Source organism: Parasteatoda tepidariorum, chromosome 4 (genome assembly GCF_982258835.1).
Source record: "Parasteatoda tepidariorum strain Cologne lab strain chromosome 4, Ptep-v5.0, whole genome shotgun sequence".
In the NCBI taxonomy this organism is placed as follows: Eukaryota; Metazoa; Arthropoda; class Arachnida; order Araneae; family Theridiidae; genus Parasteatoda; species Parasteatoda tepidariorum.
In genome coordinates this window covers 36,870,138-36,893,193 of record NC_141758.1, presented here as the reverse complement: position 1 = coordinate 36,893,193, position 23,056 = coordinate 36,870,138, and the positions used below count along the sequence as shown (strand labels likewise).

Sequence of the window (23,056 nt, the reverse complement as noted above, 5' to 3'; positions counted from 1 at the left end):
TATATATTTACTTGATCACGTACTTGATTGATTATAATTCTAAATTAGCTTTTTTTTTTGGAAGGTGTGTAAAAAATAATAGGAAGAAGAAAAAAAAGACTCTTGTGTTCAAAAAATTTAGCGAAGGATTGTTGATTTTTTTCCCGATTAATTCTGTTGATGTTATATTTAACGTTTTAGTATTTATTATAATTTTAAGTTAATATAAAATGCATCTTTAGACATTTTATTGGGGATATGTGCGTGTAATTTTGTTTGCAGTATATTTTTTAAAATCTTTTTAGCTTTTAATTTCTGACATGTATAGGTAAATACTTTCGATTATTTTATTTTTCATTTATTTAATTACTTACCCTTCTAAGCTAGCTTCTGTCGTACTATTTTTTAATTATTTATGGAGATCAATCTTTTGTCTAGTGTCACTTATGTATCCATTAATTTTTCATGGTATCTGTTAAAGATTTTCAAAAAAATTTTCGCGCACAAAGCTCTTGTTTACTTGTGGCAACATTCTTCCGATTTTTTTAAAAATTAAAGTAGCATTGAATTCGTGCTTACTTGGCAATTCGTCTGATTTTTATTTTTAGTTGATTAAACTAAAAATTTTTTTTGCTTGACGATATTTTTCTATTTATTTTTTTTGTTTGTTTCAATTTATGAATCTTACTCAAAATTCTTGTTTAGTTAGCAATATTCTTCCGATTTTTTTTAATCAAGAAAATAAGCACTAAATTCTTGCTTACTTGGCAGTATTCTATTTTTTTCAATGTAAAAAAATAACTCAACTTTCTTGTTTACTTGGCAATATTCTTCTGAGTTTAAATTATGCTTTTATTCCTCGTCACCGATTGGGTTGAATTTAAATTTTTCAGTCGTTGGGAGTAACTTGAGTCCCATACAAGTTCAATATCAAATCGCCCTTTGTTGACTAACAAGACCGACGGATGCACCTGGCGTCAGGCCACCGATTGTGTTTGACCTTTTAGGGGTAGGAACCAGTTTAGACATTTTTTTCCTTGCTATTTTTGATCAAGATATTGATCGATGTTTTCGAAACCCCTGAGGGTATAATATTAATTTGAAGTACTCAAAAGTTATAGAATGCTTTTCTGTTATTAGATGTTTTAGGAAATACCATTATGTAGACGATTTTGTTTACCAATTTTATGAGTGGTTCTTAAACATTAACGCAAGCTTATTGGAATAAATTTGATAAAAATTGTTCTGCATTCCTTTTTTTGTTTGTATGTATAATTTTGCCATTAAGACAAGCATCAAGCCTTCTGATGAAAATGTATTTTTTTTTAAAAATCCAATTTCAATTGCATGTAGTGTTGGACTTCGAGTTTTTTTTAAAGGAAATAGTTAATTTCGTCTTATTTTTTTGTCTGCCTTAATTTACGAGTTTTCGAAGAGTATCTTTCTTTAGTAAATGAAAGATCATAAAGCAGTTAAATTGTTGAAGTAAAGAAATTTTTAAAGGGAATTAATTATTTTCAAAGAATCATTTCTAAGGAATCACTATCATTGATTTGTTAAAAGTTTACCTATACATATAGAATTATGACAACGAAATTGAAATAATTTGTGACTTGAAATAATTTATAATTAATTAGTTAATTAGTGCTAACTATAAATTGATTTTCGAAATGAGGCATCCTTTCTTTGAATAATTCTGCCTTTTATCAACTGATTTAGATTTATGGTAAATATTAACTTCCAATTTTTTCCCCATAAGTTTACTTTTTTTATTTTTACAGACCACTCATATATTGTTACAAATTATGAATACCCTTTTGAGCATAATATTGAAATTATCATAATTTGAGAGATTGACCAGTTCATTGCTGAAGATCTGTGAGTTCACATCAATGGGATTGGGATTTTTTTTTTTTTTTGAAATTCCGTGTTACTATTTTTGTAAGAGTGACGGTATGTTGAACTTATCTGATTATTTTCTTTATCAGATTCAAGGGAATGCGTTGACGTTATATGCGAGTAATATTTGTTTATAAATTGATTGGCAAGGTGTGAAGTTAAGTCAAAGAATTTAGAAAGCGACCGTACCACACAGCGCAATTTCTTATTAAGCAGTAATTTTTTTTTTCGAATCTAAAATTTTTTTTATAAAAATTCTATGTTACTTAATTATGTTTTTTAAAATTTTATATTCCCCTTCTCCCTTGTATGCAAAAAGAGGAAAGTAAGAAAAAAATGCCAGTTACATGGCATGCTTACGTATGAAAGTCGCTATCTCCTATCCCCTTTGATTTTCCCTTTAGTTTTGAATTTTATTGTAGTGGTCTAATTTTAAGGTTAAATTCAAATAAAAGATGTAACTTAGTACGAATCAAAATGTACGTTTTATTTTCATTCATTTTATAAAGTTTTGAGCAGAATATTCTTGAGGGAATCTTTCGTGTTTTCCTTCTATTGTGGTCAAAACTCTTGACCTCTTAAATGGTTAGAAAAATATTTTTCCCATTTTTTCTTTCCCTGATTTTAATTTAAAAATTTTCCGATTGTAATTTTTAATTTCAAGTTTCGAGAACAAGAGGATTTTAATGTCGTACGTATGCGTTGTTGATATCTGTTCTCCCTTTTGTCAGTATAACTTAACAAATCACGAACTCCCATTACCGTTAGATGATTGCGTGTAATATTTGAACGACCCCTATATTGTATTGTTTTTGTACTGACGCTTTGTGTAATATTTTATAATTGACAACCGTAAGTAAAAGCATTTAAAAATTGCAATAAATTTTACTGAATTTCTGTTGTTAACGTATATATATATAATATTCACCAGGGATCTGTCCAGACATTTTGTGAAAGGTCCGTTTTTCGTGAAATTGTGAAAAAATTACTCACATTTTTTCAACCACGGTCCGCTTTTATGAATTTGTGCAAATAGGGTCCGTTATTGCAAAAAAAAGAACTTTTTCAAGGAGTTTTTAAATTGTAAAGACATACAAGATTGTGCTCAACGCTGTAAAATTATAATTAAAAAACTTAAATTTTAAAAAATAAACAACAATTGCTGCTTCTAAATTAGAGATGCAACATACAAATATTTGGTATTTAGCCTATACTGCTGAACGCAGAATATTAATTTCGGACGAATAATGGAAGAATCGTCTGCCGATGACAAAACTTAATTCGTTTACATCCATCTTTCTTGTTTTTTGCCCTGGAAAGGGTTTATTCGATTAACAAAATAATAATGAGGATAAACAAATTTGTGAAGGATCCGATTAAAAGAAAAATCATTTTGTGAAGGGTCCGTTTTTAAGTTAAAATATTTTGTGAAGGGTCAGTTTTTAAGTTAAAATATTTTGTGAAGGGTCCGTTTTTATGAAAAGATATTTTGTGAAGGGTCCGTTAACGGACCCAAATTTCTTCTAAACAGACCCCTGGAAAGGCCCGTTTTTTCGTGAAATTGTGAAAAAATTACTCACATTCTTTCAACCAGTGTCCGCTTTTATGAATTTGTGCAAATAGGTTCCGGTTATTGCAAAACACTTTCTCAAGGAGTTTTTAAATTGTAAATAGATACAAGATTATGCTCGGCACTGTAAAATTATAATAAAAAAATTAAATTTTAAAAAATGAACAGCAATTGCTGCTTCTAAATTAGAGATGCAACATACAAATATTTGGTATTTAGCCTATACTGCTGAATGCAGAATATTCATTTCAGACGAATAATGGAAGAATCGTCTGCTGAAGACAAAACTTATATTCGTTTACATCCATATTTCTTGTTTTCTGCCCTGGGAAGGGTTTTACTAAAGTGCCCACATTAAAAGTTAGCTACGCTCGCCTACCTACGGAACTGTTTTGTGACACTTCTTCGAGTTATTTATTCTAACAGAAACTCGTAAGGTGTATAAAAACTAAAATAAAAGATAAAAAAAAAAAAAAACTGACTATGTTAAAATAGAACAAGTAATAAACCTTAATGAGGTTAAAAAACAAAACTGAGGTATAAGGTATAATCATTGTCAACGTATTGCAAGCCTTTGTCTGTTGCTCTCTTGTGTTAAAATATTAAACTGAAAGCTCTAAATTATATCACCTGCGTAAATAAAGAAAAATCAAAATAATAGTTTTAGAAGGTTTCTATTATGAGCAGCCAATCCTTAATCCTTCATTTTTGCGCAACTTACAACTCACTTTTGCCTTTTCATTGATCTTATCACGATTGATTCACGCATTACATAAGTGTCGTGTATTAAATAATGTTAATAAAGATATAAATTATGTAAATCAAAATGTAAATTATGTGAAAGAACTGAATGATTTTAATCAAATGTTGTATTCGAAAATACAATGAGTTGAATTTTCTAAAAAATTTTATTTAGCTATCGTTTATTTATGTATTTTTTTAAGATAAGACTAACTTATTAAAAGTATTGTTAGTGAATCTTTTTTATTTTAAGTGAACCACAAGTTTTTTGCATAGTGTTAAGAAGTATAAATGAATTAGTAAATTTTATCTTTCATTATTGTTATCAAATGGACTCAGTCAAGTATATCTGAGTTTAACTATACAGGAGATGGGGAAAAAAAGTGCAAGCAATAATTTAAATACAGTAGAACCTCGTTAACTCGAACCTCGATTTCACGAATTTTTTTTTCTAATCCCTCGATAACTTGAATTTTCTCTCTCCATAAATAGTGTAGATTTTTCTTCTGAAAATAAAAAACTATTCCAAAAAAAAAAAAAAAAATTTTTTTTAAGAATAGAAAACCAATTCTCATAATGATAAACTTTTTTTTAAAAAATGGACGTAAAGACGTCAGTGGCATGGAATGATGTGTCTTCCTCTACGATAATGAATGGCTTCAAGAAGGCTGGATTCATTAAAGATCACGAAAGTAGTCAAACAATCAATATCGTTAATTCTGCTGAAAACTACACCGAAAATGATTGGGACAGATTGATCGGACTCATGAAACTCGATGACATGGAATTTCATGACTTTGTAAACGTAGATGATGCAGTAACAGTGAGTGGTCAGTGTGATGACAATGATATCATCGCTCAAACGAAAGCTTCTTGTGAACTATCAGAAGAAGAGGATGAGGAAATCGAAGATTTACCACCCAATGTTACTAACAAACAAGCACTTTCTGCAGTGGACACTGTAAGAAGATTTATTGAGAGGCAGCCAAATATGTCAGAGGAGACACTTAAAGCTATAGTCCACTTAGAAAGTGTTACAGACAAACTTCCTTACACATCTCTAAAGCAAACAACAATTGAATTTTTTTTAAAATGAAAGTGTAAAAAGTTTCTTTAGAATAAATATGGAATAGTAAATATGGTATGTACAGAGCATTTTTCTTTATTCTACCATCGATAACATGCGATTTTTGGTAATTCGAATTTTCGGTATCTCGAATTTTTTCTCCTCTCCCTACAAGTTCGAGATATCGAGGTTGGACTGTATTACAATAAAGCAATGTTTATTAGCTACGTGACGTACTTCACTCAAGTTAGAGATAACTTGTTCTGGTCTTCGTTTTTCTCACATTTATTTTGTCTGAGTTACTTAATGTGACACAATTATAAATAATACAAAATTTATAATTTTTATAGATTTTCCGTTTTTTAAGTTGTGAATATTTTTCTTTAAATTTTAATTTCTTTAAGTTTTTCGTTAAAATTTTGATTATGCGTATTAAAAACTAGTATTAAACGAATTCTTTCAAAATGGACCATTTTGGTAATCGATATGAGTATGAGACGACGGTTTTCAAAAATTCGTTTTTACTTTTAGGGCCTATATAGAATTATTCCCCCTATTTTATAAGTAGTCCTTTTTAAAATCGTGTCTTTTTGAATTTTAAGTTTTATTTATGACATAAATCATTCCCGCTACAACCCATTGTAGCCCAGGAGGTTAAGGCTCCACAATTTCATGATCACCGGTGTATTGTGACAATGTAGTCAGCCTTGCTCACAGGCCACCTCTACTTCCCTGATAAGTTAGTACTTGTCGTACTGAAGAAGCTGGAGTGGGATTCAAGTCGTCACTTCACGTTCAGTATCTTAACCACTAATCCATCGCAGCATTTATGATTCATAGTCATATTAATTGAGTGGTCATATTAAAAAAAAAAAAAAAAAAAAAGTACATAAAAACAGCAAATGCTCAGGGGTCTTTGTGAAACATCTGATGAAAACAGGAAATAGACTTCTATTTTTGTAAACATAAAATAGTGGTCTCTTCAGGTATGTGAAATGCCTTGTTTTCAAAATATTTATTCTAAAATCAAGCTTTTTCGTCCAAGGCTCTGTTTTTCTGAATATGCGAAATAATGTTTGAGTGTGTGTGTGTGTGGGGGGGGGGAATGTGTTTTTCGGGAGCTGTAGTTTTACATTTGTGTGGTCAGTTAAGGTTATATATTCTGTGAAGGGTTTGTTTTTACGATAAAATTTTTGTTTTTTAGGGCGGGGGTACAGTTGTTCATCAAAATAACGTACTATCTTCTATGAAAAATGTTTTTACTACATATTTAGTTATTAAATTCGTAATTTCATAAAAATTTTACGGCTCGACGTTTTTTTTTTTCCTGCCTAATAATAGTATTTTTAAAATAATAGTAGTTGTAAATAATAGTAGTTTTATTTTTAGGATTTAAAGTTGCAAATTTATATTTAATTTTGTAAGCTTGATTTAAATATAAATTGTTTTAAAACTACAAAATTTTTTAAAAGTTGGTCGGAAGAAAACTCAATGTTAAAGGAGACGCCTTAATATTACGTAAGCATATTTTTGGTAATTTTTGTCTACTCCCCTTTGTCAGCAAATGAGGGGCAAATTAAAAAAAAAACACACCCATGCTTACGTAGGATAATATCGACAGCCCCACACGAGTTTTAATTAATAACTTTTTTGTAGTAATCTAATTTTATAATTGAATTCAAATATAAAATTTTGAGTATAATATTCTTAAGGAGTCTCTTATTTTTCTTATGTGCTCAAAACTTTTGATCTCTGAAAATCTTCAAAGAAATGTTCTATAATTTTTTCTTACCCCTAATTCTACTTTTATTCCAATTCAAGTGCATTATTTTTGTTTTGTTTTGCATTTTAATAAAATTTTTAATATAAGGGAATTTTAATTTCGTATTGCTCGCACCCCTCCTTCTTGTCAGGCAAAAAAAAAAAAAAAAATGCACAAAGCCCCTTTTCCTGTAGGCGTTTACATAATAATTAGACGATCAAAAAATAATAGAGAAAACGATTTTTTAAATAGCAAAAATTATTTTAATGCGTTATTACATCACTAAAATCTTTTGCATTATACGTATTTTCTTTTCTGGATTAAATTTTAAACTTTTTATTTGTTTTTTATACTAAATTTTGATGTTTTGAAAAAAGTCCATCAAATTCATTAACATTGCTCTCTATCATTTATTCTGCGTAACGCATTTTAAGTTGAAACTCCAAAGAATTCATCACTTGTGTTCCATTTTTCCTTGGTTAATTATCATCAATCGTTTGCGAGAGAGAGGGCGAAAATCGTTTGCATCGGAGACAAGAATTTATTCTCTTTCATTTTTCATTAGTGTGTGGAATTTTACCCAAAGAAACTTTGAATCACCTTGACTGGAGCAATATGCATATTGGATCAAGGGGGTGGGGGTTCTTTCTAATAAGTTCATTGTGTGATAATAGTTGATAAAAAGAAAATCTGCGGTTAACCACAGATTTTATGACTAATGAAGGATTTTCTGGGAAAAAGGTGTACACAACCCATTAAAGGTGGAGGTTATTTATTAGAATGAGCTGTGAAACACACTGTTCATTGTAGCTCAAAACAATGAAGGAACCGGAATTTCCAGTTTTGGAACTGGTCGTCGCATCTGTCCCTCTCTCACGATACCCCAAGACACCCTTTTTCTTTTTTTACTTTTCTTTTCTTTCTTTCTTCACTTTTTCTTCTTCAGTTGAATACACTAAACAGGATGATTCACCTGTCTTTTTCTTCTTTTTTTCTCATCTCATTTATTTTCGCTCTTTATTATTTATCACGGAATCGGAGCAATTGGATTGGAAGATGGAACTGTTTAATATTCTGTTGTAAATATTGTTTATGCGGTATTCTGGTTTCATTAGTTTGCGGTTGTTTTCTAGATTGTGCAGGACTGTAAATTTTGATTAGCTACTTATTTTCATCCAGTTTGACACCATTTAACTAATGTTTACTACCTTTATTATTTAAGTAGTTTTTATTTTATTTTTTAAAGGCCGCTATACCGAGAGAAAAACTTAACATTGCGAATTCTGTTTCACTTCATTTGGTAATTTTAAATGTAGAAAAAAATGAGTTCAGATAAATACAGGGTAAACTATAAAATTTCAAATGCTGATTATATTGAAAAAAAAAATGCAAAATGGCCGGATATTCGAAACTTCCGTGGTTTGAGGTGTACTTTTAGTTCAATTGATTTCACTTTTTTCTATACTTTAAATTGATAATTTGTTATAACAAAATTTGCTATGGAGAGTTTCCTGTGGGTTAACGTCCGTTAAAGGGATGGAGAGTTTCCTGTGGGTTAACGTCCGTTAATATTCTGCTTTCAGCAGTATAGGCTAAATATCAAATACATATTTGTATGTTGCATCTCTAATTTAGAAGCAGCATTTGTTGTTTATTTTTTAAAATTTAATTTTTTTAATTATAATTTTACAGTGTTGAGCATAATCTTGTATGTCTTTACAATTTAAAAACTCCTTGAAAAAGTTTTTTTTGCAATAACGGACCCTATTTGCACGCATTCATAAAAGCGGACCCTGGTTGAAAGAATGTGAGTAATTTTTTCACAATTTCACGAAAAACGGACCTTTCACAAAATGTCTGGACAGACCCCTGTTTTGTCTAGATTAACCCTAACCATTCGCTGTTTTTTATGTACATTTTCAGGATTTTAATAATATTATTTAATTTAAAATGTGGAGCTTTTTGCATTGTAGATTGTTGTGTTTGTTGTTATTCCTGTTTATTTTCGGTTATTATTGTTTTTTTTTTTGCTTAATTCCTTAAATTGAAATGATTTTTAAATTTAAATCCGTTTTGTTTTTATAAAAACTTATAATTTATTCAAGAAAAGGGCTGTTCAAATATTTCACAAGTTTAACTTCTTGACTGAAATATTGGGACTAGATCTAGTTTGTGGCTACCCTCTTTCCCCCACATTTTGAGAGGTAAAAACATTGGCTTCATAGGGGACCAGTTTTTGAGGAAGACGAGATTCAAGGACACGGTTCTAGGAAAAAAAGGTACCGGAAAAAAAGGTACGGAAAAAAAGGTCCCGGAAGAAAAAGGTACCTGGAAAAAAAGGTCCCGGAAAAAAAGGTCCCGGTAAAAAAGGTACCTGTGTAGGGAAAATATTTGAAATGAGAAGATTCGATTGAAGCGCTTTTTGCTGTTCCGTTTTTTTTGGTTTTTTTTTTCGGGTTTTTGGTTTTCTGCATGGTTTTTTTTTTTTTTTTTTTTTTTCGCGTCGAGCGTTTTTAAAGTGTTTTTTATCCAACTTTTGTTTCTTATTTATGCATTTATTCTTAAAAAGTTAATTAAATATGAAAATGTTCAATAAAATTGTTTATTTATTTTCTAAGATCATGATTGTACCGGGAATCTTGTCTATTGAAAAAATGTTATCAGGCTATATGAAACTTTTGGGGGGGGGGGGAGTAAAATTAATGTGTTTCGCTTATAACGCTTCTAATAGAAATTTTTTGACGGGTATTTGCATGTTATTTCTTTCATTTTTCGCTTTTTTTTATTTGGTTAATAAGTTACAATTGATAACATAGCACAGAACCGTAGAAAATAACACATTTTTCACTTAAAAAATTACAAAAAAGAGTAAAACATTATTGAAAAATTTAAATAGTATCTTCCCGCTTTAAAAAATAATCAAAGAATAATAAATAAATGAAATAAAATTTAAAAAAAAAGCGTAGTACAACCAGCCTATAAGTCCCCCCCCCCCCTTACCCTTCTCCTTACCTCAATGATCTAATCTGAATTATTACAAATAAAAAGAATATTCATTGAAACAGCGAGAAGCATTCATGCTGTCCAGAAAGCGAGAGGGGAAATATCCCTACAGATTTTCCCTATAGAGGTACCTTTTTTACCGGGACCTTTTTTTCCAGGGACCCTTTTTTCCGTACCTTTTTTTTCCAGGGACCTTTTTTACCGGGACCTTTTTTTCCGTACCTTTTTTTCCGTCTACCCAACGACACACGATTGCAGTCTCAATAGCTCTCTATATTGCCTGTAAATATTTTAAATTTTTTTTAAAAATCTTTTTCTCGTTATTAACTTAGATGAATTTATATCTGTGACAATTTATAATTTTCTTAAATATTAAGGGGGACTTTAAGAGATTTCTAATTATTAAGGAAGATTTATATCCCCCGTTTCCCTGGCCAATGGCGTCCATAGTCAAAAAGAAGGTTAGTTTGTTCAGAGAGAATATTTTTGTGTCTGCTTTCGTTACTTAAAATATCGTTTGCTGTAATAAATTAGCATGTTTGATCTATTCGCGATCGCAACGAACTATAGGGGGCGTTGTTGTATGAGACACATACCTGCGATTTCTATATGAACCGTCACTCAGTTACTCTGGAGACGTCGTTAATGTAGCGTGTAGCATTGCAACGTTCCTTTTTTAATGTGGCTTATTAAATTTAAAAAAGAAAAATGCTTGATCTTCTTTCTTGTACAAACGAAAACAAAATGGTATCTCTTTTTATTAGAGAAGGAACATCCAAAACACATCGGAAAAATATTTGTACATTAACAGAAAAAAATATGTATATTCTTATAAGAGTTAAAACCTAATGCCCGAAAAATAGTATTACTAAATTTAATGATATAACATGAAAGGCCCATTTAAACTTTACATTCTATAGTTTTAAGAATCATATTAGTTCAAAAATTAAAATGAACAAAAAGTATACATAAGCCTCATAATTTTATGAAATTTAATTTTGTAAACAACGTTTTTTGACAACAATTTTTATCAAAAAATTTCAAGTTTCAATAAAAATCATTATTTAGAAACTAAGAAACGTAAAATAAAGAATGCTGACGAAACAAAAACAAAAAAAAAAGACAATTCTTTTTTGTCGCCAGTTTTAGTGCTACGAATATTCGTCTTTGGGATTTGCCAAAAACAAAACAAGATGCAATTTTATTTTTTCAGGAGGGAAATATTTTACCGAAAAAACGAAAATGTACCAATTCCCACAACATAAAACTTTATCTTGGTAAACGTACGTTTTGGAAATGTTATTTCATTTGGAATCTTATTCATCAGAGTTCATATGGCGATATGTTTGTTTTGAATCTATGCTAAACTCTATATCGGCTCATTTTCCACCGAAATCCGATTAACTATTTTCATTTTAAATAAAGTGTTTTATTTTATGAATTGTCGCAAAAATTTTAAGTGTAGATTAGCGGCTCTTAAAAACCGCCAAATCTGTAGCGGCGGTGGCGTTAATACGTTAGTACCGAATTTTTATTCCATACTTTTCTGAATCATATTACTTCAAACATTGGAATATACAGGAAGTATACATAAACACATAATGTTATACCATTTAATTTTTCAAAAAAAGTATTTTGAGAACAATTTTTATCAAAAAATTATAAACTAAAAAACGGAAAATAAAGAATTCTTAGGATAAAAAAACGATTTTAAGAATTCTTTACATTGAAATAAAAACTTTCATATTGTTTCTTTTTTTATTATTCTTATAGTTCTTAATCAGACGTAAAAACCCATTCTGTAGTGTAGAGAACCATCATCAAATGAAAAAAAAATATTTACAAGCAAATTTTTTATTGTAAAAATCATTGCACTTACCTGATTTATGATTCCCGGAGAATTCCAAAATGATAAGTTCCTTGTTTGAAAACTTTATTCTCAAATAATAGATACATAGTTTATACCTTCATTACTTTTAGATAACATACAACACAGCAAAATTTTATAATTGATATGAATTTGAATATGTAGCTAAAAACAGAATAGCTGAATTCTAGTTGAACTTATTCTTTCAAAATTAAAAAAAACTTACCAAGAAAACAATTTAAATTAATTAAGAATCAGCAGAAATGGCACTATTTCAAGTAACTTGGATAATTTTTTATTGTTGTTTTCCGAATTATATGGATACAGAAATATATACTATTCTATAACTATTACAATTCTGTATGTTCTGAATTCATATTTATTCACTGGAATGACGAAAGCAATGTTGACTTCACTTTAATTCGTAATGAATTGAAGACAGAAGAAATGCATTTTACCTTAATACACACATCTGTAACAGTATCCGAAATCGGAAGTCATCAGTTGCAAGTTTGTTGATAATAGAAATTAAAAATTATTGAAGAATTTTTCTTCAAATGTTTGGCGTGTTCTGTTCCTGAAAGATTTACTAATATTCTGGAGATTTTTTTCAAGTTCTTCGGCCTTTTCCTTAGGGAAATTTTGTTTCCTATTTGCTGCTAAAAAATGGCGTCTGATTCAGTCAATGACTTTGATTGAAAACGTGATAAATTAATGTCCGATATTTACAGGCTCCCGCTAGACGGCGTACTCGAGCGTTGCGATCGCGAATTAAGTTTTGCACGAGATTCATAAAGATCTAGTCATTTAAAAAAATATATATTCAGAGTGATTTTTATTTATTCATTTATTTATTTGTTTTTTTGCTACACTAAGCCTAATCTTATGAAATGATGTGATTGGAGCAAAAACTGAAGAAATTTGAAATCGTCGTCATTTACTGATTTATAACCAAAATATTTTTCAAACACACATTTAGTCTCATCTTTCGAGTATCAGTAATGCTGTTTAAACAATGAAAGAATATATTCGAAATATGATCGACATTTCCGAAATTTGATCATCTGCGATTTTATTAGAAAAAGAAACAGATTATTCTTTCCGAAATGCGAGATTAATTTTTATATGAACTCAGTTAATGGTTTTACTAAAAATCATAGAATGCACATTTATTGTAATTTTTTGCTTTAAAGATGGATAATACAATCGTTATACAGTTGTGAATTTTATGAAAGTTCTATTGCAGCAGATGTATGGAAAGCTTATTCTATATCGTTTTCAATTGAAAACAAATGTTAAAAATGTCCAATATGACAACTTATTTTATATTTGATGTAGAATAAGACATTTTCTAGCATCTGTGTTATATTCTTTTGACGAAAACTGTCGACAAAGAATAAACTGTTTTTTTTCTTTCTTTTTTTTTTCTTTATTAATTCTGAACACACTTAAAAAGTATTAAGCGTATAAAAGAATTGTTAAATTTCATAACTCGAAATTAAAATTGTTAAATGTCGTACTTTTTCTTACAACTATCCACTCCTGTCAATAAATATTCCAGACTTAATTAGGCATGGCATGTTCTTTCTAATTGCTATATATTATAATACTGGCCCTGACTATTTTTGTTCCAATATTTTCAGAGTCCATTTCAAGTGAAAAATAGGTCTGCTACCGGGTTCTTTGTTGCTATCATAAAAACGGACATTTCACAAAACATTTTATCTTTAAAATAACTTTTCACATTATATTTTGTCATTAAAGGGAAGTGGTTGAACAATGTGTTTGGTGATTTGGTGAAAATACGTGGTTTGGTTAAAAACTCGATTTTCATGTTGTTTATTAGAGTTTCTGGAAACGTGTTTAGTACCTATCTAGAAACAGTATTTGGAAAATGTGATGTAAAGATGATCCAATGTGGCTTACTCCCTATTAATACAAGCACTTTTTATGAAATGTGAAAAAAAAATTTCTTCTTATGAGTATATATTTTCTTAAATATATGTATACACATAATTAAACAGGAAAATTTTGTCTATGTTTAATTAAATGTATGTATTAAAATAGGGGAAAAAAGTTATCTTTTCTCTTATCTGAATACATGGATTCATATAAGAGAGTTGTCTTTTTATACTCCTATAAATTTATCTGATAGACTTCTATACTTCAAATAGTAGAGGAATGGTCTTTATATATCATGATATACTTCTCTAAATATATCTTTCAAACAATGTTCTTTATATATCCTATTATACTTACCTGAATATATATATGGAAATAGGATACGAGTTGTCTTTTATCAATCCCGATACCTTTTCCTGTAATATGTATTCAAATAGTAGAGGAATGGTCTTTATATATCCTGATATACTTCCTTAAATATATCTATTCAAACAATGTTATTTATGTATCCTATTATACTTACATGGATATATGTATGGAAATAGGATACGAGTTGTCTTTTATCAATCCCGATACCTTTTCCTGTAATATATGTTCAAATAGTAGAGGAATGGTCTTTATTTGTCCTGATATATTTTCCTGAATATATGCATTCAAATAGCAAAGGAATGGCCCATATTTATCCCGATTTATTTTCCTGATATATGTATTCAAATAGTTGAACTCTATCTTGATATATTTTTATTTTATAACCGTCGTTGAACAGCCGACCCTATTTTTTTTTGGATTTACGCTACTAATGTTCACTCCGTAGCCTTGTAATTTTGAACCCAATCTCAAACAGACAAGATAACTCCTGGATCAAGTATTGGGAGAAATTTGCCTTCGTGCAGGACTTTTTGATGGAACTAACCCGCATTTGCGTTACATGGAGAGTAAGACCACGAGAACCACCCACGGTTAGCTTGACGGCAAAAAGTCTCTAACCCATGATCCGTCTACCACTGAGGATATTTCACGTCCGTACTGTGCGCAAATATATGTATAAATATTTTATTTTATATGCGTCGTTGAACAGGCCGACCCAATTTTGGGTTTACGACTACTAATGTTCAACCTTGTCTTGTAATTTTGAACCAAGAGAAGGAAACTCCTTAATCAGTGCCCCCAGAGGTATTGATTTGTTATGGGAACATGGAGGACTTTGCGACTCGACAGATTTAACGTGCATCAGTCACCATTTACTACACGGGAAGTCTTCGGCCGGCGGGGATTGAACCCACGAACTCTTGGACACGGGCCCAGCGCCCTACCGACCAGGCTGTCCCGGCCTATATATATATATTTTTTATTTTATAACCGTCGTTGAACAGCCGACCCAATTTCATGGGTTTACGACTACTTACGTTCAACTCCGTAGCCTTGTAATTTTGAACCAATCCAGAAGACAAGGAAACTCCTGGATCAGTACCCCCAGAGGTATTGATTTGTTGTGGGAACATGGAGGACTTTGAGACTCGACAGATTTAACGTGCATCAGTCACCATTTACTACACGGAGAGTCTTCGGCCGGCGAGGATCGAACCCACGACCTCTTGGATATGGGGCCAGCGCCCTACCGACCAGGCTATCCCGGCCCCCCTATATATATATTTTATTTTATAACCGTCGTTGAACAGCCGACCCAATTTCATGGGTTTACGACTACTTACGTTCAACTCCGTAGCCTTGTAATTTTGAACCAATCCAGAAAACAAGGAAACTCCTGGATCAGTACCCCCAGAGGTATTGATTTGTTGTGGGAACATGGAGGACTTTGAGACTCGACAGATTTAACGTGCATCAGTCACCATTTACTACACGGGGAGTCTTCGGCCGGCGAGGATCGAACCCACGACCTCTTGGATATGGGCCCAGCGCCCTACCGACCAGGCTATCCCGGCCCCCTATATATATATTAATATATCTAGAAATATAGTGATAAATACGAGTATACATTGTTTAACTTTCTCTCAGTATCTTAGAGGACTGTAGAATTCGGCTCGCCAGTCCCTGATTTTTGTTCCAGAATAGAAAGACATGTCATTTAGCAGAGTTGGCCGTTGATTACAGTAATCGATTACAACTGTAATTGATTACAGATAATTACAGCTATGTAATCAATTACTTGTAATCAGAATTACAAGTAATCAATTACTTGTAATCGTTATTACAACTTTCAAAAAATTTTGATTACAGCTGTAATCATGATTACAATTTTGATTACAGTAATCAATTACTTGTAATCACGATTACAAGTAATCAATTACTTGTAATCGTGATTACAACTTTCAAAAAATTTTGATTGCAGCTGTAATCATGATTACAATTTTGATTACAGTAATCAATTACTTGTAATCATGATTACAAGTAATTGCGATTACAAGTAATCACAGCAAAAACGATTACAAGTAATTATGATTACAAGTAATCAAAATATATGATTACATGTAATCATGATTACATGTAATCATGATTACATGTAATTTGATTACATGTAATTTGATTACATGTAATTGTGATTACATGTAATTGTGATTACTTGTAATCAAACTATACGATTACAAGTTATTACGATTGTATACTATAGTCATATTTTTTATGTAAGTATTCATGTGTTTACATATTTTTATGTACATAGAATGTACGCACGCATGAACGTACAATTTGCGATTCCTATTCATACAATGTATGCACAAACGTTGTTTGTACGTACAATATTCATAATTATATTGTAATATACTTAATGCAATACGCATATGCTTAGTACATATAATTATGCCTTTATGATACATGTACGCATGTATGTTAGTTTGTACAAAAAGGCAATGTTTTGTATCTTTGTATACATAGACAATGTATGTATGAACGTATATGAAAATAATGTTTATGCGTTTGCATGCTTTTATGTACTTAAGTGCATATATTGTATAAATTTACGATAATAGCACGTATATACAATGTACGTTTGTATATAAAATTGTACGGATTTGCGTACAATATGTAAAAATGTTATTTAAAGGTATAATATATGCACATAGTTGCGTAAATAAAATGCGTACATGTATACATGCATATTTATATGTACATCGATATATGCGCACGCAAAGTATGTACTTATGTACAACTTACGTATGTACTTGTATAACTACATACTTTGTTAATACTTATGCGCATGTAATGCATGAATGTACAAAAAATAGTTATATGCACAATGTATGCATGTGCATACAACGTATACATGTACATAATTACAAATAATGTACAAATACGTGCGTACATTTATGTAATTACAATATACACATACATTGTGCATACATTAAAAAAATTTATATGAGTAAAGTTATTAAAATTTGTTTTAAAATTATTCTAAAATTTGTTTTAAAATTAATCTACTCGACCTCATATTTTTTAGAAAGCAAACGATAATTTTATTTGGAATTTCTAAATATTAATTCCACACATAAAATTTACCGTTTTTCTTACCATTTAAAAAATTTCTATGAATCATGCATTATGTTATAAAAAAAATAAATCTGTATTGTCAAACATTTCATGAAAATACCTGAAAATAATTTTTTATTCAGAGAATTTCAAAATGATATAGAACAATTAAAGCTGAAAACTAAATTTAAATATCGTTTGATTTTGTCATTTAACTTGCTTGAGTCATTAAAAGTTAACTTACATGCATTTTATTTATTGCATTGTACACATATTTAGACATAAATGTAATGTACATATGTATACGTGTAATGTATGTACGCATGTACAATGTATGTACATACATTCATGTATTGTACGTGCATATATAGTACATATGGATATGCATACATGGAACATACGTGTATTGTACATGTGTGGATACATTCATTGTACATATATACATTGCACCATATGCATAGATAGGGATAGCATGCATGTACACATGTAAAATTTGTACGAAAGAATTATGCCCAATATATTTATGCACATACGTACTGTATATGTACACACATATGTACATTATATGAACATTATATGTTCATTTCATCATATGTACATTATATGAATATACATCTGTACGCTATATGTATATACATCTGTACGCTATATGTATATACATCTGTACAATATATGCATCTCAAATGTGTGTACGTACGTTATGCATGTCGAATGCATGTATGAATATATGTGAAATATAAATACGCCCAATGTACGTACAATAATTCACAAATGTATTATGCGTATTTGGATACTTACATTGAGCATGAACATATTATGTGCACGTACATAAATACACTGGACATGCATATCATGTACATGTATACATACATATATTGTACATCCAAAAGATATACCTATATTGTACATGCATACATATATTGTACAGTTCATAAATAAATTGCACATACATGCATGGGACATACATTGTACAGACAATGTATGTATGTTCGTACAAACACAAGTACTTGTATATACATGCGTACATGAACATAGATATACATTTTACATACACAAATATTTGCATAAAATGCATATATTCATTGTGTATAAATGTACATGCCTACATTGTTTGCACATGCATACGTAATTATTATCTATATACATACGTACATATATTTTATACCTACAATATAAGTGTATGTACATGTGTGTGATACTAAAATGTCTGAACATAAGCACTAGATAAAATCATATGTACATACATTTCAGTTACATTCATTTGTACGTATACAAATACGTACAAAATGCAGTACATGTTAATACGTGCAAAATGTATCATTATAAAATACATTCTACTATCTACTGTAAAATATAATCATTTATAAGAATACAATAGTCTTGTAATCGTGTAATTAGATTACATGTAATCATGATTACATGTAATCAAATTACATGTAATCAAATTACATGTAATCATATATTTTGATTACTTGTAATCATAATTACTTGTAATCGTTTTTGTTGTGATTACTTGTAATCGCAATTACTTGGAATCATGATTACAAGTAATTGATTACTGTAATCAAAATTGTAATCATGATTACAGCTGTAATCAAAATTTTTTGAAAATTGTAATCATGATTACAAGTAATTGATTACTGTAATCGACTATGTAATCATGATTACAGCTGTAATCAAACTTTGTAATCACGATTACAAGTAATTGATTACTGTAATCAATATTGTAATCATGATTACAGCTGTAATCAAAATTTTTGAAAATTGTAATCATGATTACAAGTAATTGATTACTGTAATCAAAAAATGTAATCGATTACATTTTTGGCCAACTCTGCCATTTAGAATGTGTGTGTGCAGCCAATACCTCCTAGATGGGAGAAAGCCGAAGGACGTAAAACGATGACTCATACAGTTAGGCCCAGATTCGCTGATCACTTCTGACGATGACGGGTTTTTTTTTCTTCCGTTTCTCGACACTTTTTCGTTACTCGTCTACTAATTTTTACTTGCAACAAATTATTATATATTTTTTTTTGTCTATATTAAATGTTCTTAAATTGTGTAAAAATGCTTAATTTATTTGTTTTCAGAAATGATTAACAATAAAAATAAAGCAACTCTAACAAAAATAACTGATGTGTGAATGAAAAAAATATATTTTTAAGCATTAAATACCAGTTTTATTTTATAAATTGGAAAATTTTATCTAGCTTTTTGTTTTAAAATGTATGGATTAAAAACAAAGAAATATATTTTTCAAGGGATTTTGCACATTTATTATTATTATAGTTTTGACATAAAACTAAGAAGGGATCTAATTTTTATAATACGATACTTAAATTTTTAGTAGATGATTATTTCGGATTTTAATGATTATGTTTTGTATGTTATTAGAACTAGAAATTGTATCTAAACAATGACATAAAATGAGCTTAGGAAAATTTAGAAAATCAAATGCAGTCTTCAAACAAGGTTTAGATAGAGAAAAAAAAACATATCAAAAGCATGATTATAATTTGTATTTTTTTCCTGTGGAAGTGTGATTGTTAGAAGTGATAAATTAAAATAAAGTAAGCAACCTTAGATAACAAATATTTTATTAAGTAGCAAATTCAAAAATCATAAATAAAAATGTAAACACAAATTTTACTGAAATATGTTAAACTTTGAGTAACATTTAAAAAAAGTATAATTTTTACCCATCACACTAATAAATTAAAATAAAGTAAGCAACCTTTGACAAATATTTTATTAAGTAGCAAATTCAAAAAATGATTAATAAAATGTAAACACAAATTTTACTGAAATATGTTAAACTTATAGTAACATTTAAAAAAGTATAATTTTTACCCATCACAACCTTAGATAACAAATATTTTATTAAGTAGCAAATTCAAAATATGATAAATAAAATGTAAACACAAATTTTACTGAAATATGTTAAACTTTGAGTAACATTTAAAAAAGTATAATTTTTACCCATCACAACCTTAGATAACAAATATTTTATTAAGTAGCAAATTCAAAAAATGATTAATAAAATGTAAACACAAATTTTACCGAAATATGTTAAACTTAGAGTAACATTTAAAAAAGAATAATTTTTACCCATCACAACCTTACATAACAAATTAAAAAAAAGATAAATAAAATGTAAACACAAATTTTACTGAAATATGTTAAACTTTGAGTAACATTTAAAAAAGTATAATTTTTACCCATCACACTAATAAATTAAAATAAAGTAAGCAACCTTTGACAAATATTTTATTAAGTAGCAAATTCAAAAAATGATTAATAAAATGTAAACACAAATTTTACTGAAATATGTTAAACTTATAGTAACATTTAAAAAAGTATAATTTTTACCCATCACAACCTTAGATAACAAATATTTTATTAAGTAGCAAATTCAAAAAATGATAAATAAAATGTAAACACAAATTTTACTGAAATATGTATGAAAATGTATGAAAACCTATAGTTTCAAGACCAATTAATGTCTTTTTAATAAACTCATAGAGTGCATCAGCATTCACGGTTTTTACTGGCATTATTGCTACAACATCTTTGAAACTTGATTCCACACTCTGCACCATATAAACATAGGCAGAGTTAGCAGCCTCAATAGAATTATATGATGCTCCTAATATATCGCCACCCTTAAAGTCAAAAAAAGGTTTTAAATGGACTTCATCTATCATAACAGTAACGGTTTTATCTGCATCAGTTAAATAATCAAATTTCTGTTTAATGTAAGATAAGAAGTTTTCCTCAGTGGATTCATTTTTAGGACTAATATCATATGACATAATCAATTTTTTTATAGTTGAATGATGCGGTAGAATAACATAACCACTGCTTCTCAAAAAATTATATGCATGAGGAGATATAGATAAAAACAATGAAGAAAAAATGAGAAAGTCTGTAGAGTATCGGTTTTGATTTTTTTGAGTAAAAAGTAAAGATAGCTGCTCTTTTAGAAAGTTAATACCTAATTTTTGATTATCTGAGCTTAAGTTTTCTAATTCTGTAAGTTGGACAGTTATAGAGTTAATAAGATTTGGAATATTATCAAACTTTAGATCATTAGACTTATTTAAATAACATAAAACATTTGAAATTTGCTGAACATTACTGATGATTAGAGGAAATGTTAAATCATGAAGTTTCTTAATCTTTACATTATCAATAAAAACACTTAAAGATAGATTTTGATCAACTATTACAGTAATATATGTGGGAACCTGATCAACAAATTTGATTTTCACAAAAGAAAAACTATTTTCAATACTTACCGGATTAAAAACACCATTTAAATCCACTAAACTAGATTTTTCTATCAGTTCAATTAGAGTATCTACTTTAAATTTTACATTATGCTGTTCATAAAGTTCTAAACTTTCAGCAAGGACGCTTTCCAACTGGCACATTTCTATTCTTTTTCTCTTTGCCTCTGGCTCTTCTCGAATTGGCTCATTTTTGGTCATATATTCTGGACATCCAGGAAATATAGATGGAATAGCCTCCTTTGTTAACCTTGGTTGTTCATAGGGCACAACTGTTTTCTTTCCAGTTTTTTCACAAACAAATTCCACAGCTTTCCTAATGTCATTTTCCTTGAAATGCATCTCACATACCTATAACAAAATGAATACATTATTTATATGTGCATTTAAAATAAATATTATATACTATATTCATGCATGAAAAATTAATAGATTTTTGTAGAAAAATTAAGAGATTTAAATTTCAAAATCAAATAAAAAAAAATTTGCTTTAAGCAGTTACATTATATTACGGTCAAACAAAAATGTTTTAAAGTTTGAGCAAAAATTTAATAAAATACTAAAATTATTAATATTTTTATAAAATAAAACTCTATAAAAATAACTATATATATATATATAAAAAATAGCTATATAGTTATTTTGTCATTATACACAAAATTTATTACAATAGTTTCGATATGATTGATAAGAACAACTTAATTATTACGATTAATTTATCCACAATTTAAAATAATTTACTCTAAGTAAAAATATAATAAAGAATCATAATTACATTTTTAAAAATAAAAACAAATATTACTCACTTTAGAATTCTTTGTAACTTCAAAATCTCTTGGTATGGCGGCCAGCCATTTCTTACGTAATTCTTCATCTTTGGGAAATCCGAAAACAGATACTTTTGTACCATCAACTTTGTAATTTCCTCTACAGTTTGGTACACAGCATTTAAATACCATTATTCATAACACTAAGAATTAAATTAATGCTGTTTATAACATTTGTAGAATAATATAAGTTTTACGAAGAACGTGTACATCAGAACACAGACGGTTGTTTACAAATTCTAATCAAAAATATTCGCCAATTGGCTGAATGCGTACACAGGTTACAATACTTCAGAATATCGCCAATGGCTCGTTTGATCAGATTCGGATTTTTTCGAAAAAATAGCTACCCTGACTGGTTTTCCTCTGGGCCTAACTCTACTACGTCATCATCGCCTATAGTAACCCGTTGTGAGGCTTTATTCCTCTAGGAGGTATTGGTGCAGCTGAGCTAAAAAAGAGTCATCATTGTCTGGGTCGAAGCTCTGAGCACACTTTATCATTCTTCGAAAGAAATGGAGGGGGGGGGGGTAGAAAAGAAGAAAAAAAGAACAAGTTTGCTACTAGTTATCATCTGTATTGGTTATAAAAAGGCAGGTTCTGGGGATATCTGTGAAGAACAGCAAGAGTAAAGTGAGTGGATTGGCCTTGCTGAAAACTGGATT

At 29.3% G+C, this 23,056-nt stretch overlaps 2 protein-coding genes across 2 annotated transcripts in view; one reads left to right on the top strand and one right to left on the bottom strand.

Moving 5' to 3' along the window:
- Positions 1–299: 299 nt before the first annotated feature.
- Positions 300–23,056, top strand: part of sd (TEA domain transcription factor 1 homolog scalloped) — a 127,869-nt gene continuing 105,112 nt past the window's right edge. Inside the window, exons 1-2 of the mRNA XM_087162143.1 lie at positions 300–307; positions 937–988. Of these exons, the coding sequence (XP_087018269.1) occupies positions 300–307; positions 937–988 (60 nt within the window). The remainder of the gene's footprint in view (positions 308–936; positions 989–23,056) is intronic.
- On the bottom strand, positions 19,253–22,621 carry LOC122272620 (uncharacterized). Its single transcript, XM_043056493.3, has 2 exons — positions 22,371–22,621; positions 19,253–21,915 (listed from the first exon to the last, which is right to left on the bottom strand). The coding sequence occupies exons 1-2, from the start codon at positions 22,521–22,523 to the stop codon at positions 20,722–20,724; spliced, it is 1,347 nt and encodes a 448-aa protein (XP_042912427.3). The 5' UTR covers positions 22,524–22,621; the 3' UTR covers positions 19,253–20,721.

What these genes read in the sequence shown, in the direction of transcription:
- LOC122272620 (XM_043056493.3), bottom strand. Translation starts at nt 22,523, where the DNA reads ATGGTATTTAAATGCTGTGTACCAAACTGTAGAGGAAATTACAAAGTT. An exon ending in AAGTTACAAAGAATTCTAAA is followed by an intron (nt 21,916 to 22,370) that starts GTGAGTAATATT and finishes ATTTTGTTATAG; the next exon opens with GTATGTGAGATGCATTTCAA.